This window comes from Triticum aestivum, chromosome 4B, assembly GCF_018294505.1.
Source record: "Triticum aestivum cultivar Chinese Spring chromosome 4B, IWGSC CS RefSeq v2.1, whole genome shotgun sequence".
NCBI lineage: Eukaryota > Viridiplantae > Streptophyta > Magnoliopsida > Poales > Poaceae > Triticum > Triticum aestivum.
The window spans coordinates 48,950,319-48,962,334 of NC_057804.1; the positions used below are offsets into that span (position 1 = coordinate 48,950,319).

Below are 12,016 nucleotides of genomic sequence, written 5' to 3' on the forward strand. Positions count from 1 at the left end.
TAGCATTACTTGTTCCTCAAGTAATGTTACCGTTGCTCTGAAATCTAACCGTTGCAAACATGTTGGTTGGCCATTGGCTGGACCCCATGTCCAAAATGGTCATTTCCCTGCTGGGAAGGCTGTGGCTATAAATAGCCACCCTGCACCGGCGTTGTCCGGTGGCTGCTCCACTTAAAGATTCTGAGAAGATCGATTTGAGCACCCCCTCTTTGAGAGATTTGAGTTTAAAATCCATCGGGAGAAAATCAAGAGCCCAAACTTCGATAGTGGTTGAGCATCACTGTAGTTCTGAGTTAGAGTTCTTGTACCTATTACTCTTGAGAGCTATGCACTCTCTAGACGGATAGGTTTCCGCTCGAGTGTTGAAGAGTTGTTGTCTTCACCAAGCTGGATCTTCAGCAACCAAGAGTGATTGTAGCTTGCGAAGATTGACCGAAGGTTTGGAGATCGCCGACAAAGTATCTACCACGAGTGAATTCAACTGAAGTCTGATCAGCTTCAAGTTGAAGGAGAATAGGGTGAAGAGAGTTTATCTTTCGTGTTAAGTCGCAACCCCTCCAACAAGACATAGCCCTTTGGTAGAAGGATGAACTGGTCTACCAAATCTCTGTGTCACCATCGAGCACCACTAGTTCTATATTCTTCACTGTTTTACCTTCGGCAGTATTATTATCGTGTGCTCTATGTCGAAAATTATTTGATCAAATTTGTACTATGTTGCTTGTTATACGTATCACATCTTGTCGTGTCTGCTATCTTTCATGGATCACCTGCTTGCACGCATATCAACCTTTCATGGCACCTTAGTGATTACTTTCCTTTGAGATGTGATCTCTTACATCAGTTTTGCTCTCCATCACATATATCCATCATAGTTCTCTATCGTGATATTAAGTCTGTTGGCATACTGCATTACCATTATCATCATCAAGCCTATTGTAATCTATAATCGAACTGTTATTGCATCCTATCTTGAAGGTTTTATTCCTCAATAGTGAGCTTGACTGATTTCATATCTGCCGAATATTATTTTCGCTGCTGTGTGTGGGATCAGTTCAAAACTTTCGAAAGAAATTTTTGAATCTCCCATTCACCCCCCCTCTGGTCGATATACTCTCGGTCCCAACACACCACTTCCCATGGCAAGATAAATCAATCTAGTCGGCCAAACAAAATCAATAGATCGCAGAAGAAATACGAGACTATAATAATCATGCATAAAGGAGTTCAGAAAAGACTCAAATAACTCAAATACTTTCATGGATAAATCTGATCATAAACTCACAATTCATCGAATCCCAACAAACACACCACAAAAAGTGATTATATCGGATAGAACTCTAAGAACACCAAGGAGAACATTGTATTGAAGATCAAAAAGAGAGAAGACGCCATCTAGCTACCAAGCATGGACCCGAAGGTCTGTTGTGAACTACTCACGCATCATCAGAAGGGCAGCAAGGTTGATGTAGAGCCCCTCCGTGACTGATTCCCCCCCCCCTCCCGGCTGAGTACCGAAAAAGGCCTTCAGATGGGATCTCTCGAGAGCAGAGGGTTGCGGCGGCATAAAAAGTATATCGTGCACTCCCCTAAGGGTTTCTGAATATTTGGGAATTTATAGCGCATGAATTAGGTCAAACGGACAAAGGGGGGCCATAAGGCACCTGGGCGCGCCAGCCCCCCTGGTGTGCCCAAGTGGCTTGTGGCCACCTCCCTAGTCTTCTAGCCTCAACCCAAAGCTTCTAGTGTCCTTCATGCCCAGAAAAAAAATCTCCAAAATGTTTCATGGCATTTGGACTTCATTTGATATTGATTTTCTGTAAAGCAATAAACATACAGAAAACATCAACTGGCACTGGGCACTAAGTTAGTAGGTTAGTCCCCCAAAAAATGATTTATAAATGGTTAATAATGTATATAAAACATCCAAGATTGATAAAATAACAGCATGGAACAATAAAAAATTATAGATACGTTTGAGACGTATCACCAGTTGCTTGCCCTCACGCCACCCGGGTCGTCGGCAGTGGCGGCTGCTTAGCTACCTCTTGTCTTCGCCCCCTCTCTCTCTGGATCATTATTGTTTTCCCATGGATTACAATCTCAAACTGCTATTGTAGAATGTTCGCAGTCTCAATTCTGGTGCGAAAACGTGCCGCCGTGCTTAGCGTCATCTCCTCAGACATGCCGACCGTCGTTTGCCTACAGGAAACCAAGTTAGAGCTCTTCTCCCCGCCTTGGTCTCGGAGACGCTTGGACCTTCCTTTGATGCCTTCTTCTACCTTTCGGCGACGGACACCTGTGGCAGGATCCTACTCGCGTGGCGCAACTCCGAGCTAATGGACTCCAACCCAGTGTATGGCACTCATCACATCACGACAATGGTCTCCTCCCTCTCCGACGAGCACCCATTCTGGCTTACTGGCGTGTATGGCCCCCAGACCGAGGCCAACAAGATGGCCTTCCTCCAGGACCTCCAAGATGTATGTGCTCTCTCTGTGGGCCCGTGAATCATCGATGGGGATTTCAACATGATTGTGGCCGCTGCGGATAAGAACAACGTCAGGCTTCACCCGTGTCTTATGAGACGATTCCGCCGCTTCATGGCCGACATGGAGCTACGTGATCTATACTTGCATGGCAGGCGCTACACATGGTCGAACGAGCGCGAGAACCCAACCCTAGTCCGCATAGACAGGGTGCTCTGCACTAACACCTGGGAATCTGCCCACCCAACCTGCTTACTATGATGCCTCTCTTCCGTGCGGCTTCCGACCAGACCACTGCCCCCTCATGGTTGACTGCACCCCTGCGTTCTCCAGGCTTGTGGCGCTTCCACTTCGAGAAGTTTTGGCCGAAAATGGATGGCTTCCAGCAGGTCGTCGCTGATGCTTGGTCCTTCGTGCCGCCGGACCCCGGTCCATACCGATAGGCTAGCTTTGCACATCAACACATTACACATGTTGCGAGCCAACCTGTGGTTGGATGGTTAGAGGGACAGTGGTATCCCAGCCCACCAGGGTTCAAGTCCCGGTGCTCGTATTATTTCTGGATTTATTTCAGGATTTCCGCGCGATGTGCTTTCAGTGGGAGGAGACATTCCCATCGACGACGAGACGCTTACGGTGACTTCGTAATGCCCTGTACAATGCTAGGTACTTAAGGAGGTGCTTAGAAAAAAACAGTTTTTCTAAAGCACCAGTGCCTATTTCTGCAGGAGAGACACCTAATTAAGCATCTAGCCTATACAAATAAGCACCGGTGCTTAAGGAAAGCACTAAGCACCTTGCATTGTATAAGGCCTAAATTTCAAGATGATATGTCGGCTAATCTCTCAGAGGTGCTAATAGAGGTAGAGTGTGCGTATATGTGTTCATAGGGTGAATGTATACGCATATGTATGAGCGCTTACGTTTGTATCGTGTTAAAAAACACATTACACATGCATACACAGCTCCCAGACGAATCGATCTAGTTCTTAAAGCTAACATTTGCACTGTTGTGCAGACCCAACGTTCACTAAATTAAATATCGGTGCTGCATATATTATGATGATGAAGGCTCGGATGCTATGGCGGTCGTGCTGCGAGATGAGAAGGGACGATGCCTGCGGCTCAATGCACGTTTGTTTCATTCATACTACCGGATGTGAGGGCATCTTCAATGATTGTAAGATAGTTGTTGGTAGACTTTGTTACATAGGATTTTTGATGACGTGTCATGCAATAAATGAGGGAAGAGAGAAATGTTGTATGTAAATGAACCAACATCCTCTGCACAAGCACCAATGTAGAACGAGAGAGTACCTTATTTATTATCTTACATCCTATTGAACAAATTAGATATAATCCATTGAAGTTGTTGTATGTTAAGATGTTGGTTGATGACATGGTATATTTTACCAACAAACTAACATACAAGTTGTTAAAGATGCCCTGATGGCAATGGAGGAACGGCTATCTGGTATGGATTGGCTCTAGCCAACTCCCTCGGATTCCATCGGTTGAGGCATAGTCGAATTCTTTTAATGTGATTAATTGATTTCTAAACGCCAAAGTCAATGGTGGGATGCAGTTTTGGCCCTTCCGAAGGACCGGAGAAGAGGACCAAAAAGAAAAGTTTCTCCCATTAGGGCTCCTTTTAATATAAAGGAATCTTCTAGGATTTTTATAGGATTTGGATTCTTAGGAAAAAAAATCCCGTGATGGTCGTTTGATTTTCAATCCTTCGGATTTTTTTCATAGGATTTATTTGTATTACATTTTAGAGGAAACTTTTCATCCACTCAAACTTCTTTGTAAAATTTCCTTGTTTTTCATCCACTCAAACGTGAGAAAATGCATCCACTCAATTGCCTTTCGGCTTTCGCCCTCCGCCAATGACCGCCGATAGGTAGCGCACCTACGTGGCGGGTGGCGGGGCATGTGCTCGGCGCCTGGCGACGCTGACCTCCCACGCAGCGACGCGCCCCTGCCCGTGCCAGCGCCCAGCCCTTCAACCACCGCAAATCATTTGGCTCCCTGCAACCTGCATTTTCTACTTCATCCACCGTATCAACTTTGTTCTCACCATTTTTTTACCTGAAAAAACCTTTGTTCTCTCACCAGCACCCCCCCCCCCCCCCCCCCCCCCCAAAAAAGAAAGAAAATTCCTCCCATACCACGGGATCCCGCCCATACCACCGGCCACCCAGCCGGATCTCCAAACATGGCCCACCGGTTCCCCTCGAGAAACCCCGGGCGGCACGCGCCCGCATGCCGACGTGGCGGGCCCGCCCTATCCATATTCAACAGCCACGTCACGCCCATCCTCTCTCAGACGATCGCCGATAAATACCCCCGCTGCCGGGAAGCAAGACGAACTACATCCCAATCCAACCTAATCTAATCCAATCCAAGATCGTTGTGTTCCTTCTGAGAGTATCGATAAGAGCAGACATATACGTAGGTAGGCGATGGCCCCGAGCGCGTCGATGCTGTTCCTGAGCTACCACCAGCTGCACCACGGCCCCGCCGACGCGCCACACGGCAAGGATGGCGCCGACGGCTTCCGGTTCGGCCTTGGCAATGTCTTCTTCTCCCTCGGCGTCCTGGCGCCGAAGCGGCGGGATGCGGCGCCAGAGGCGACGGTGTTCGACGGAAAGCAGAAGCAGAGGGCGCGTCGGTCCGGCGGCGAGGAGGAGGAGCCCGCGACGCTGGCGAGCAAGTTCGATGAGGCCGTGCGGCTCAGCTGCTGGTCGTCGTGAAGCTTAATTTCCGCGTAACCCTGTAGCTTTTGCCTCTTTGGCCATGCAAGCATGTGCCGTGCCGTGCCGATCGACGACAATGGCGGCATATGTGTAGATAAAATGTGACTGTGCATATGAATTTCCTTCCTTTCTTTCTTTCTTTCTTTCTTCCTGTGAAATCCTGGGTGCTGTTTTCTGAATTACCCCGATCATAAGATTTGCTATACGTGAGCTCGATTTGCTATACCTTCTGAACTTGAAGCGCCTTTCAAAGGGATAATTTTCAAATTCTACCCAGAATCCCCTAATAAACCTCAAAAGAAAAGAAGAGACGGCTGAATTACCCTGCTCCCACACACCATCCTCAACTGCTATCTAAGCGGGCCTATGAACTTGCGAAGTTTTTCCTTTGAATGGTGAATTTGCGTAGTTTTCTTCACGCTCACATTCTCTCGAAAAAAAGAAGTATTATACCACATTTGAAAAAACAAAAGAGATCGGCGTAGTTTCCTTTGAATGGTGAATTTGCGTAGTTTCCTTGACATTTTTTAGCACATGTTATCCCTTGACATGATTTACAGTTTTTTTTTTGAGGGGGACATGGTTTACATGTGGCTGGCGAGACCAGTGCTGAATCCGGCGGACAGCAGAGGATTCGGCCCACAGCTCTAACTGGGCCTCCAGCAGAATTCTGCCCCAAACTTTACTTAACCCTCCTGCCCCAACCGCGCCATAGGGAAAAAAAAAAGAACTCGACACCCCCAACCTCTGCCCCTGCTGCTTCCCCCTGCCGTTCGCTGCCCCTTCCGACCAGCCGGCGCATCCCGCACGGCACGCCATGAAGGTGGGTGATCACTCGAACCTCTCCCGCTCTCCCTTTCTCTGGATGCAGCCGTATGTGCTCCGAGCACCGGTCAATAGGTTCCTGGTTCGGGGAGTCTCCCTGGCGTGCCGGCCACGTGCTCGACGTAATGCCTTGCCGGGTTTCCTGTGCAGATCGCGGTGGAGGGATGCATGCACGGGGAGCTGGACAAGGTCTACGACACGATGCAGCGGCTCGAGGCGGCCGAGGGCATCAAGATCGACCTCCTCATCTGCTGCGGCGACTTCCAGGTGCGCTCAGGCTGCAGGCAGTCCCCTCTGCCCACGCTCCTTCAGGCTTTGTTCGGTTAATCCTCTCCCCAAGAGGATTGAAGGGGATTGGCAAGGATTGGTTCATATTTTGACTTAGAAGAGGTTTAAATCCTCCTCAAACCCCTTCAATCCACTCGGATTTACACGCAACCGAACAAGGCCTCATTGGAGCTGGAGTTGCTTTTTCCCCTTGAATACATTGCGAGGTTACAATTTGGCTCGACGCTGGTGTATGCTGTTTCGCATCATGTCGTGCACGCACCTGCTTGGGACATGGGATCTGTCTGGTTCACGATGGCCTAGCTGCTGGCTGGTGGTTTGTTTGAACCTAATATCTGTTACTCGTTGGAATAGATAGTTGATCTGGATAGGGTATCACAGCATTTTCTAAGTCTACCACACGCTTCCCTTGAATTGAATGCTGCAATATGTCTTACTGGGTCTGGTCGTGTTGGGTCCTTTGTTATGGAAATGTGTTTATTTTACTGTCCTTAAGAAGGTCATATCTGGATCGGTTCTATGGAGCATGGACAATTTGATTTTTCACATGGTTATAGTTTAATGTTCGGTAGTAATTCTATGTACGTGTTGATATATTTCACATTCTGACATTGCACCTTTTCATGCAGGCTGTAAGGAATGAGAGTGATTTACAGTGTGTAAATGTCCCACCAAAGTTTCGTACCATGAACTCGTTTTGGAAGTACTACTCTGGGCAAGCAGTTGCCCCATACCCAACTATCTTCATCGGCGGGAATCATGAAGCAGCCAATTATTTGTGGGAACTGTGAGTCTTTGTCACTTATGCCCGACACAACTTTCAAAATACCAATCCGTGGTTTAGTTTAGCTGTGGGACCTTATTCTATATTTTCACTTTGTAGGACAATAACTAGAATTTGCATGTAAAAAATTGGGAAAGATTGAAGCACAGTAATCTGAGAATTCCCATGATATTTACTCAAATTTACAATCTAAAAAAAATCAAACCGGGACAAGGATTATCTATGTATGGAAGTGTGTTGTCCAATAGCCACATATATACTCCTGGCACTGTGGTCCTTGTAACTATTCATAGAAACTTCGGGATGTAAATAAATAGAATTAAAGGGAGAAATGCATTGTTTTCAATCTAAGGCTGTGTCTGGTTTTGAACTAATATCTGCTTAAGAGTTATTAACAAGACGATCAACAGCTTTCGATTTACTCAACATATTTGAGTATTGTTGTTCAATGATGAGGTGTTGTTTTGCTTATTGAAAAATGCAATGCCTGCTGTTTTCTAATTGTGGTGTAACCACTATCAGGTACTATGGAGGATGGGCAGCACCTAACATCTACTTCTTGGGGTTTGCTGGTGTTGTTAAGTTTGGAAATATTCGAATTGGTGGAATGTCAGGAATACATAAGCAACATGATTATTACCGAGGCAAGTTTATTAATATCTTGCTTGGGATACTTTCCAGAGGTTATTGTCTAGGGAGTAGAAGCCTATTGAAGAAGGATCCTAAACTAGAACTGTAAATGTCATTAGAACCTGAACAGAGATTATTATTGCCAATCTATGCAGGACACCATGAGAGGCCTCCATACGATAATGCTACTATACGATCAGTGTACCATGTAAGGCATTACGATGTTCTCAAGCTAATGCATGTGAAGGAGCCTCTAGATATATTCATGTCACATGATTGGCCTCTTGGCATTACTGAATATGGAAACCGGGAGAGGCTCCTTCGAGAGAAACCGTTCTTCAAAGAAGAGGTAATACCAAGTTGCCAATTGACATAGGGGATTATTTTGTGTTACACATTTGTTATGTCCACATAGTACACGACCCACCCATCGCCAAGTTAGGGGGAAGATTCCAATGATTTATTAATTTGGTAGTTTATCATCTAAATTAAGATCTATTTTAGCTTGGGCGTTAAGCCAACTAGACATAAGATCTACGATTTGTTCTTAGATTGGATTGTTAGTCCTCTATAAGGAGAACCCTCTGTGAGGAATAGAGCCAAGCAAGAATTAGAAGAGTGGTTCTTCTATCTTGCCCCTGGAGTGAGAGCCTTCCCTCCTATCTACCTAGATCCTAGTAAGCAACATATTCAAGCCATGGCAACTCTCTATAACATATGCCTTTCGTAACTCATCATCCACCAACCTTGTGAAAATGCCTCAAGGGAGTGTGTTGACTTTATTGTGTGACAATGTCACATTTTGAGTCAAAGCCGAAGAATAATATAATAAATAAGCGATGCCACATTTTTCATGATGATTACTGCAGCGAAACAGTTTCCAGTGCTGTGCCAGCATCTGTGATCAGCTAAAGATTGTTTTTTTCTCTCCTTTTTTTGCTAATTAATCTTGTCAAGGTACACTAGATAGACCTTAGTATTTTAGCTAAAAATGATAATGTTATTCTTACATTGTTAGTCGGTGGCACCTATGGGCAACAAAACTATGCCTATTTGGAAAACTAATTTCTATGGCATCAAATTTCGTATGGTGAGCTGATGACTACTGTGGTCTGACATGCACAGTGTTTGATTGAGACTACTTCCTCAAAGAAGGAATGCTTCATGCTTCCCTACACACATATGAAACTATTGTTAATGTTCTGTTCTCTTGCCATTTCAGGTCAACGAGAGAACATTAGGCAGTGAATCTGCAGCAAAATTACTGAACAAATTAAAACCACCGTACTGGTTTTCAGCTCATCTTCATTGTAGATTTCCAGCTATCATTCAACATGGCGAGGATGGACCTACGACTAAGTTTCTTGCTCTTGATAAGTGCCTTCCCGGGCGGAATTTTTTGCAGGTACTACTATCTCCTCTACCACAGACATTTGAACCACTACAAATAAGTTCCTTGCACATATTTGTTCTGAGATGTCAATCAATTTTAGGTAATAGACATTCCATCCAATCCGGGACCATATGAAATTCAGTATGATGAAGAATGGCTTGCAATAACACGGAGATTCAATAGTGCTTTCCCCTTAACTCGGATGCCATGTACAATTCGGTTGGTGCATAAATTGTTTTGTCTTGTTTGTTTGTTGCAGTGTAATGAATATTCTGAAAATATACAATAAATGACAAAGCTGGAGTAATTCAATTGGCTTATCTGACAGGAATGAAGAACTTGATATTGAAGATGACCGGCAGTGGGTTAGGAGCAAGTTGAATGCTAGAGGGGCTAAGACATTTGATTTTGCCCAGACTGCTCCACCTTATGATCCGTCCAGGCCAATTTATAACCCCCCCATAGCAGGTAAGCTTTAATAGTCATGTCTTCACTGTGAGCCATAGATATTATGGATTCTACGGTAAAAATGTTTCTTGATCTTGAGCTACCATACACTTTTATGTTAGTTCCACAATTTCATCTTATGTTACAGTTCGTCGCTTTCAACCTAGTTGTTTTTGTATATAAAGTATCACAAAATTAGTATCTGATTCTAAGCATTTGAATGTATGCCCTTTCTTTGTCAAACTTCTGATGTGTGCTTTAAATGGTTCTTGTGCTACACAGTTCCTTGCAGAAACCCACAAACTGAATCATTTCTCCAGTTTTTAGAGCTCCCATATCTGCTGGACTCGTCTAATCCTGGCGGTATGTTTCTCGCTCTTTGGTAAATGCTTATGGCTGTAGCTCAGTCTCTCTTGTGTTAATATTTAAACTCTTGAGTTTCATGCATGCCAACCGATAACTGGTTGGTTGTCGGTCTGACCTAGTCAGTTTGCACTTAATGAATAGTACTTTGGTTTACGCTCACTCAAACTATTTTTGTTACCAAAAGAAGAACCGTTGTTCTGCCGTGGTTATACTTTGTGATGACTTGTGGTTACTCATCTTTTGGTCAACAGGTGTTGATATAAATGTATCGAGCTCTCAGGCAGCACCTGCACTTGACAACGACGACATAGAGCTCCCCGATGAAGTTGAAGACGACGAAGATGATGAGGAGTGAAGCACTTAAAGTAGTGGACTCGTTGGAGGTTTCACCAGGACAAGTTCTGTTGTATTATCCCTGCGTCCAGGGTTTTGTTGCCAGCTATCTTGATGGATGTTATTACCTCTGTAGAGCATAACTGCAGAAGGAAAACTAACTTGTAGACCGTAGTACCGTACAGTAACCTTGCTTGATTACGAGGTGTAACCGGAGTTATTATATGCTAGCACAAGATTTTTTTAGAGATATTACGTCTTTTTTTAACTAACAATGTCAATCTTCTTTATTTTAGATTTTGTTGACGAGTCTCTGGTATCAAGTATCTATATATATTTTTCAGAACAATGATTAATTTTATTAATCAAGTGAGGAGATTGCTATAGATTGGAGAAACCGAAACAAAACAAAGCACAACTAGAAACTCAAGAGTTACATCAAAGCATCTGAAATCACCAAAGTTCTGCTAAACACAATGTTGATAGCCTATGCACACGGTAAGGACATACTAGGCTAAACTCAAAGGTTTCGAATAGCAGCACGAGCGCAGCACAAGGGGTAAAATCTTATACCGTTGAACGTACCGTGACCAGGGACACTCCTCAAAAGACAAGCCGTCAAGCTGCTGATTCATCCTCAAAAGACAAGCTGTCAAGCTGTTGATTCATCACCGGACCACTAAAAGGGAAGACCATGGCCGCGATGGGACGAAATAGGAGAAACTAAAACATCACCAGCTCCTCGACGTCGCCAGTGAAAACCACAACGGGATGTGGATGAAAGCCGCATGAAAGGAAGATCCTAATTCAGTGGCGGAGTTTTTTTTGTTTTTTTTGTGTGCAGGAAAACAGTGGCGGAGCTTTGTGGAGACTGGTACGCTCATTTTGCATCATGTTTTCCTACTGTCATTTATAATGTTTTGGGTCAATTTCACTTTATAATGCGATTATAATGTCTTCCCTCTCTTATTATGCAAATCTATATGAAGAGGGAAATTGCCGGCAGCTGAAATTTTGGACCCGAAAAAGTTACAACAGAGATAGCCATTCTCCGGAGCTCCAAATGACCTAAAATTTTACGGAGATTTATTTTGGAATCAATAAAAATACTAGAAAAAGAATCACGAGGAGGGGCCACACCAGTGGGCCACAAGCTCAGGTGGCGCAGCCCCGAGGCGCGCCATGTGACTTTGTGGGCCCACCAACAGGCCTCCGTAGCCCTCCTCCTATATGATGCTATTTGCCCTAGAAAAAAATTCAAAAGAAGACTTTGGGACGAAGCGTCACCGTCTCGAGGCGGAACCTGAACAGAAGCACTTTGCTCTCCAGCGGAGCGATTCCGCCCGGGATACTTTCCTTCCGGAGGGGGAAACCGAAGCCATCGATATCACCAACGATCCTCTCATCATGGGAAGACTCATCTCCATCAACATCTTCACTAGCATCATCTCCTCTCAAACCCTAGTTTCTCTCTTTTATTCAATCTTTGCCCAAAATCTCAGATTGATACCTGCGGGTTGCTAGCAGTGTTGATTACATCTTATAGTTGATGCTAGTTGATTCACTTGGTGAAAGATTATATGTTCAAATCTTTGATCATAAATTACTCCTCTGATCTTGAACATGAATTGTGAGTAGTTTTATTTGTTCTTGAGGACATGGGAGAAGTCTATAAGTAATTATGTGAAATTGGTATTCGTTC

General features: G+C 44.6%; 2 protein-coding genes across 2 annotated transcripts; both read left to right on the forward strand.

The window, feature by feature from the left end:
• The first annotated feature begins 4,873 nt into the window (after nucleotides 1-4,873).
• Nucleotides 4,874-5,386, forward strand: LOC123090932 (uncharacterized). The gene has a single exon (XM_044512287.1). It carries the CDS (start codon nucleotides 4,955-4,957, stop codon nucleotides 5,243-5,245), a length of 291 nt encoding a protein of 96 aa, XP_044368222.1. The 5' UTR covers nucleotides 4,874-4,954; the 3' UTR covers nucleotides 5,246-5,386.
• A 532-nt stretch (nucleotides 5,387-5,918) lies between these two features.
• Nucleotides 5,919-10,560, forward strand: LOC123090931 (lariat debranching enzyme). The gene is made up of 10 exons (XM_044512286.1): nucleotides 5,919-6,071; nucleotides 6,224-6,340; nucleotides 6,991-7,148; nucleotides 7,668-7,789; nucleotides 7,931-8,124; nucleotides 8,998-9,180; nucleotides 9,269-9,387; nucleotides 9,497-9,636; nucleotides 9,898-9,978; nucleotides 10,233-10,560. Exons 1-10 carry the CDS (start codon nucleotides 6,066-6,068, stop codon nucleotides 10,334-10,336), a joined length of 1,224 nt encoding a protein of 407 aa, XP_044368221.1. The 5' UTR covers nucleotides 5,919-6,065; the 3' UTR covers nucleotides 10,337-10,560.
• The last annotated feature ends 1,456 nt before the right edge of the window (nucleotides 10,561-12,016 follow it).